Raw genomic sequence first — 8,013 nt, 5'->3', positions numbered from 1 at the left:
CCTCGCGCTTCGAAAAATGAGACGTCCTCGTCTAAAAATCATCGGAATGATTGTAGGGAATGTGCGGTCTGTATCTCAGCGTCGTTTGCTTAGGTCTTGGCCGGAATATACAAAATGTGTTCTACATTGCGGAGATCCACAACTGCAACACGGAATTCTGGGCTGAACCATATTTAAAACGAACCTTTGTCGTCGGTCGCCACACCAGGAAAATTTTCCTAGCATTCGAATGCAATAAATTGGTCGCTTAGAAGAACATATTAGCATAATGGCAAAGAAATCCACACACGAAACACACAGAACGAGAACAAGTGTTCGCAGGGTGACGTCATCCCGCTCTTGTTACATGCTGGATGGAATCCAGGCGTAGAGTATGTCCGTGCAAGTCCTGGGATGTCCAAAACTCGAAAAGCAGCGACGTTGGTTAATGGTCGTAAAAGGCGGTTAATTTAATCTTCTGCTCTTGGGTTGTATTATCGGCGTTTGTTGATGCTCTTGGAAAACTCGCTCGGTTGCTGGTACGCAGGATCTAACTGCTACAAAGTATATGTAGCAGCCCCGGGTAAAATACCCTTAGGATATCTCCACCAAACTATCACCGGGAAAAATAAGGTGATTTTATATATGCGGCGACAATAAAACTAAAATGCTTTAGATGGTAAAAAGCACTTTATTTGAACATTAGGTCGGTATGGGTGATTTCTGGGAATCCAAAAACTACACCCGAACAATCCGAAACCTAATCCCTCTCTCTCGACATTGGTGTATAACACAATATAAATAAGAATTGAAAACAATAGAAATTAGCACTTAAGCACGAGTGACATGTGTCATAGAGTAAAACTTCAATATGAGTGAGTCAATTAAATCAAAGGTGAGGTGTAAGAGTTAATAAAGTAATTAGGCAATTATAACTGAAGTGAATTATTTTCTTGTACAAAGGGAAAGGTATATTTATGAATAGATTCTATATATCCGGCGACAATAAGACTAAAATACTCTAGATGTTAAAAAGCACTTTATTTGAACTTCAGGTCGGTATAGGGTGATTTCTGGGAATCCAAAAACTACACCCGAACAATCCGAAACCTAATTCCTCTCTCCCGACAATGGTGTATAACACAATATAAATAAGAATTGAAAACAATAGAAATTAGCACTTAAGCACGAGTGACATATGTCATAGAGTAAAACCTCAATATGAGTGAGTCAATTAAATCAAAGGTGAGGTGTAAGAGATAATAAAGTAATTAGGCAATTATAACTGAAGTGAATTATTGTCTTGTACAAAGGGAAAGGTATATTTATGAATAGATAACAGTTACTCAAAGAACTAAAGTCAAATATGTATGATTTTGGCCCTGTATATCCGTAAAAATCAAACTTCATTACTTTGAAGCCAATTTGTTGTCAGTTACTCATGACACATTTGTCTTTACATTTCCGCCTCGAAAATTTTTCGGGAAACACCACGGACGCTTTTATATGAGCTAAAACCGGACACGGTATGGTAAAATCAGCCAATTTTTACAGATACGCTCAGTTATTTTTATTGATTTCATATGGGCGCCAACCTTAAACCAAAATAAAATTTTACATAGGGATACATTGATGAAAATCGAATAATGATTAATTGGTTTTGTGTTGGTTTAAGTGTGGCGCCATGCTTTATTAAACTATTTTTGAATACCTTGACGCAATCCGGATTTGCGTTTTATAACTGTTAAGACAATATTAATTGAACTTATCCCCAATTTCAAATAGTTAAATCTTTGGATATCGGAGAATCCTTGTGTTTTTACGTAAAAATAAAAATTCGAATCTCTTATTCGCATTGATTCCGACGAACGAGTTACCACATTAAAAAGGGATTTTCCAGTAAGCTAAAAATAGATATTCACTGTCAACACAACGATGGATCTGTCAAACCAACAACCTATTACCCCCTGAAAACAAGATGTGAAATTATGAGATATTGGCGTGGTAAGTATTTGTTTCTTTTTATTAAACGTAGATGAAAACTATTGACAGCGATATTGAAGGTGAAATTAATACTGCTGCTGTCGTCTGCGGCGCGGTTTCTTCTGCATGTCGCCATTTTTGGCTTGTGTCTGTACTACATGTATATCACGAAGTGTCAAATGCAATACACAATTTAGAAGATCGAATCAAACTAGTACCTAGTTAATATTGACTTATTTAATCAAAGTTATTGCTTTTGATTTTTACTGAGCCCATCAGCACCCGGATTTGTTATTGTATGAAGCCTTTCTCACAAGGACAGTATTATGGATAGCATGTAACATATTTTAAAAGTTCAGATGATATGAATCTGCATGATTAGTGCCTTCAAGGCTAACAAATTAATTGTTATATAAATATGGGAAAGTACATGATATTAATTGTTGTGGAATGTTGACAGCCCCTAATTTTGAGAGTTATCTTTCTTGGAAATAAACTTTTTTGCGATGATTTTTTATATATATTTTCAGCATTTCTTATCATCTTCAAAAAAATGATAATCAATAAAACAAATTAACACAATAATTTGTTATTTATATACATTATAACATAATTAAGAATGGGGAAATCTGAATAAGGTTTATATCTAAATCGCATATTATGATATTTCCAAGGTAGTATGTTTCTAATCAAACAAATGATAAATATCCAGAGGTGGATCTAAAGGGGTGTTATATAGCAAAATTAAGCAGTGATATCAAAATCGAAATGTCCTGCTTGTAAACAATTTAAAGTTCATTCAGATGAAGATCCTAGTTTAAAGCTAATGAATTTTAATCACACAAGGTATATATATATATATGTATATTACATGTACATTTAACTATTACACTAGAGAACAATAACAGATTATATATATATAAGAGGAAATGTAATTCATAAACTGATAAGTGTTAAAATAATGCTTTGTGAAATCATCACAAATAAATGTTTAAGATTTAATATAAATTAATGATTGAATTAAGATTTCCCCAATGAATATGTGCAATTCGCATTGCACTTACTGTAACTGAAATTATAAAAGATAATTTTTTTTAGTTCAGTTTGATGTGATTTAAATTGTCTATACGACATACTGAAGAACAATTATAACTATTTAGCTCCAGAATAATTCTAATGTTAAATGCACATGATCTAAAGCCAATTTATAAACGCAACATTACTGTGTGGTAAGGTGTTATTTTTAATTTGTTTTTATTTAAATGATTGAATAGCAAATGCAACCAATAATTTCTACAATTCGCGTTTTGAATATCCGCGATGACTTTCCGTAATTAATAAAAGCATACAATAGTTTTGGTTTTTATTTTACTTATTCATATAAGTCCTGAGGCTAGTTATTGAAATCCTTGATTTTCATTGGTTGAGGGAGATTCCCGCCAAGTTCTTGGTACTGGTCAGTCAGAGCGAGAAATATTTTCAGCCAGTTGTGAGGTCAATCTTGGTTCCTGGGTTATTTGACTATATATATATATATATTTACATTAATTAATTACGAAAGATTCCAGGACATTGACTGTAAGTTGACTTCTTTTTCATACTAATTCTTCATTTTCCATTAATTAATATGTTTCTTACTTTTAATGTAATTTAAATACAATATACTGAGTTTCACTTAGTAGTGATCAAATTAAACTTTGTTTGAATGCTTATACGCTATTGTTGACCTTTTACAGGGTTCATAATGAAATTATAATAAATCCATCGAACCTGAGACGTGGAGTTTTCATTTATACATATATAAAGAAAACGCTACTACAACTGTAGAAAATATTATTAAATATAACTTATAATTGAGTCACCTGGTACCCATTTTGTTATTATTTTACAGATAATGCCAGGACACAAAACGGAGTACTTCAATTGTGTTTTGTGTTCAAAACGAACAAAACCTAAGGGAAGACGCCACATCGACAACAGCATAAGAAAATATCTCAGGAAAAAATTTCTGTTGGAAGGAAAAGAAAATTCAGTCATCTGCAGTAAGTGTAGGAACATATATTACAGAGAAAAGTCATGCCATAAACCCACTGAAACTCAACAGTCTATGAGTTCATCTTCTCAAACAAGTGACAGAAGACAGTTATCTAGTCCACCTTCAGTATCCTTGCAACTTATTTCCACAGCAAAGACTCATGCATATTGCATCGTTTGTAAAAAGCCTGGACCAAAACTTGTTGTTATATCCGCAGAGTGTCGCACAGCCGTGTTTATTCAACACAATGTTTTGATTCCATCTGGAAATAGATGCTGTCCCGCACATGTGAAAGATGGACTTTTAACAAGTGCAGCCATAGAACAACTTCCAACAACAGATCACGCATTTGTCAACAGAACCGCCATCCTTAGTTTACTGCAGCACATGCGTGTTCTATGCCAAAGAAATGAAAAAACCCATCTTGACTTTGATGATCTGCAAACTCTTACAGATTCTGATTGTCTATCTCTGCTTGGACTGAGTATGGACAATTTCCAAACTCTTTGTGACTGTTTGAAAGATCATGTTAAACAGACACCATCTAGAAGTTTACGAAAATCTACAGCCATATTTCTATGCAAGTTGAAATCTGGGTTATCAAATCAAATACTGTCAACTTTATTTCGTACTTCAAAATCCAGCTTAAGAAGAGCAATCAGTGCTGTTAGAAATGCGATGATGACTTGTTTTGTTCCATATAATCTTGGATTCGAACACATCACAAGAGAAGATGTAATCAACGACCACACTCGCCATCTAGCCCAAACATTGTTCGGCGACATAGACAAGAGTCAGGCCATACTGGTTTTAGATGGAACCTATATATACACCGCCAAGAGCAACAACTTCAGATACCAACGCCGCTCTTACAGCATCCACAAAGGAAGGTCGCTCATCAAGCCCATGGTAATCGTGACAACCACAGGCTATTTTGTCTCGATTCAAGGACCATACCTAGCAGACCATAAAAACAACGATGCGTCAATCCTTGAACATATTATGAAAACAAATGCAGAGGACATCAAGAGTTGGCTAAGTGAAGATGACATTTTCATCGTCGACAGAGGATTTAGGGATTCTTTGCCCCTGCTTGAAGATTTAGGAATCCAAGCAGAAATGCCTCGATTTTTAGAGAAGGGACAAAAACAGATGAGCACTGGTGATGCCAATAAGAGCAGACTTGTTACAAAGGTAAGAAATCTGAAAAAAAGAAATATTACCAATGCACCATGTTATATATACAACTACTGACAAAATTTGTATCTCTGATTTTATCCTTGAACAGATAAGATGGGTAGTTGAGTCATCCAATGCCAGAATCAAAAGGTGGCGATATTTGGACCGAACCCTCCCTACAAATCAGATTCCTTTCGTTGGTGATTATGTCAGAATTGTATGCGCCCTGTCAAATAAGTTCTTCCCACCTCTGAGCAAAAGTCACAGTGTAGAGCAAGACGAGGCAGACGCAGCTAAAATGCTTTATCTGTCTAAACAGGTAAGTCTAATCCGGGTATTTAATCAACACTGAAAAAGGAGACATATTCTATAAATCATTTAACATTTTGCCGAGCTTTTCCCACATAAGTAAATAAAATAAGATATGTGAATTTCATATGAAATGTAAATGGATTGTTTAATTGTGTTTTTAACAGGTAAATAATCTCCAACGATTGGTTGAAGATAATGGTCTAAACAGAAGGCCAACTCAGTGGCAGCCAGTCCCTGAGTGTGGAATAGAAAACTTTCCCGCCCTGGACGAGGAGCAGTTGCGGAACTTGACTTGCGGGACCTATCAACTGAAGCTTTCTCGCAGCTATATCCAAGAGCATATTGATGGGGACTGTGACATTTGGTTCCATAAGGATAATGACAGGCTACTGCGGGTGAAGATTCAGAGTCGCCACACATCATCAAAACAGTATTTGGTCTGGATTGAGTTCTCTGACTGTTCGGTAGATGCATGGTACTGTACATGCAGGGCAGGTGCCAGAGTAGTGGGTATGTGCTCCCATATAGCGGCCATCATTTGGTACCTGTCAAAAGGAAGACATGAAGGAGGGAAGTGCGGTGTGCGTGATTGGGGTGAGCATGTTCTTGATGCAGCAGATATTCCACCTCCCGTTGATGAGTCTGACAGTGATGCGAGCAATTGTGACAGTGTACCCGAGGAATGAACAGTTACTGGTAGTGGTAGTGAATATCATAATTGTCTTAGCCATATTACCATTGCTCTGTACATATAAGATGAAACTGTTGAGTTACCGACAGTTCGTATTTTGATCTGTTATTTACTTGTTCCTGTTTGTGCGAGTTTTTGTTGTTGTTGTTGTTTTAAGGATATTAATTATATAATGTTTAGAATTCCACTGTATTGAAATGCGGTACAGGTAGTAGTGTGGTACGTGAATTTGAGAGAGAGAGAGAGAGAGAGAGAGAGAGAGAGAGAATGGAATGAATCTAATGATAAATATTAAGTACTGTATTTTTTTCTAGATGTATATTTATTATTAAGTGAAATTGTTCCTGCTCTCTTTTTCATTAGATTTTTATTTTTATCTTGTACTTAACTTTTAAAATGCAAAACTTTTTAATTACATTTATCTGACTGTGTTTTACTACTCATATGAGTTTTCTTTAGAAAAATTATTCCTGATATATTTATTAATTGAAAATATTTATCATATGATAATTGGATTTAGATTTGTATTCTTGTGTATTTTATTTTTTTTAAAATTGTAATTAACTTATTTAATGATAATAATAATGGGTGTATATGCTGTATAAGAATCTTTAAATAATCGTCATTTCTAATGTATTTAACGACACACAAAATAACATTATTGATATGTACATGTATATTATTTTTCAGTGTTATTGTTGTATTTATGAATAAAATCAAATCTAATTTCAAAAAAATTATTTTGAAAGATTTTTTTTAATTTAATCAACCTTTTATGTTTTATCTACTTCCAAACCAAGTTCATATTTATGACAGTCGCCATGACGTCACGACGTCAGAGCACAGAATTCCATCGTATGATTAGAGGCTTGTAAATATAGAACGAATAGAGATATCGACAAAAAGTAAATTATTCTAGGAAGCCAATATTGTGACCATTAATCTCACAAAATATGACGAAGTCTTGGGAGAGGGCCGATTTTCATAGTTTCTGGCTTTAGTCCTTTCACTCCATGATATTTACATCGCAACGTGTTACGGGGTTCAGCCTTCTATACTATAACGCATGCGTATAAACTGTAAACAAAACACATGCAGGGCTCGCAGAGATTCTCCGGACATGTTTGTTGATAAAAATATGTTTTTCGCCTTATTTCAGTTAATAATTGTTCAAAGATTTTTAAAAAACCACAATTATTATTTTGTATGCATGTATTGTTCGTGTTGATCATAGGAGTTGCTACAACCAAAATTCATTTGTGTAAATGAGGCCCCTTGAGGGGTCATTTGACATATTTATGTCTGTTCATTTTAAAATGAACCAAAAATGATAAACCATTTATAAATAATCCAGTAAGTGACGCTGTGTTCCGTTTAGTGAGTCCCTTTAACCTCGAATACCATGATGACCGTAGTCGGACGAAGATCTTTAATTTTAAGCACGTGTCAATTACTGTCAATCAAAGTCTACGAGGTACAAATAAATGATACAACATTATTCCGGTTTGTACGAGCATTGAATTTCGGGAAGCTCATAATTACGTTAATTAGGTATATGAAAGGGATTTTTGTGTATTTCAACTCTTACAATCAACGTTATTTCTTATGTCCTAACGATACAATATGTAAATCTGAAGTTATTCACACATGTGTTTTCAGCTGTACCGTATCTTTAAGATCTAGCTATCTGTAGTCTGCTCTCCGGGAAAATTCGAGTAAACATTTAACAATTTCAATCCCATTTGTTTATAACTTAACGTATTTAAAGCTATTAACATGAAATGAATTCAGGGTTGATAATGTTGACGATATTTTATAAGTCTCTTCTCAAATC

General features: G+C 34.5%; 1 protein-coding gene across 1 annotated transcript; it reads left to right on the top strand.

Moving 5' to 3' along the window:
* Window positions 1-3,840: 3,840 nt before the first annotated feature.
* On the top strand, window positions 3,841-6,795 carry LOC128173251 (uncharacterized). The gene is made up of 3 exons (XM_052838966.1): window positions 3,841-5,191; window positions 5,286-5,495; window positions 5,653-6,795. The coding sequence occupies exons 1-3, from the start codon at window positions 3,857-3,859 to the stop codon at window positions 6,172-6,174; spliced, it is 2,067 nt and encodes a 688-aa protein (XP_052694926.1). The 5' UTR covers window positions 3,841-3,856; the 3' UTR covers window positions 6,175-6,795.
* Window positions 6,796-8,013: the final 1,218 nt, after the last annotated feature.

The sequence above is a fragment of the Crassostrea angulata genome, chromosome 2 (genome assembly GCF_025612915.1).
Source record: "Crassostrea angulata isolate pt1a10 chromosome 2, ASM2561291v2, whole genome shotgun sequence".
In the NCBI taxonomy this organism is placed as follows: domain Eukaryota; kingdom Metazoa; phylum Mollusca; class Bivalvia; order Ostreida; family Ostreidae; genus Magallana; species Magallana angulata.
The sequence above is the reverse complement of the archived record's forward strand: the minus strand, read 5'-3'. Positions and strand labels throughout refer to the sequence as shown.

Bases quoted from the DNA above. Each gene is read 5' to 3' on its own strand.
- LOC128173251 (XM_052838966.1), top strand. From the start codon at position 3,857: ATGCCAGGACACAAAACGGAGTACTTCAATTGTGTTTTGTGTTCAAAA. The intron at 5,192-5,285 runs GTAAGAAATCTG...ATCCTTGAACAG, and splicing joins AGAGCAGACTTGTTACAAAG to ATAAGATGGGTAGTTGAGTC. The intron at 5,496-5,652 runs GTAAGTCTAATC...TGTTTTTAACAG, and splicing joins TGCTTTATCTGTCTAAACAG to GTAAATAATCTCCAACGATT.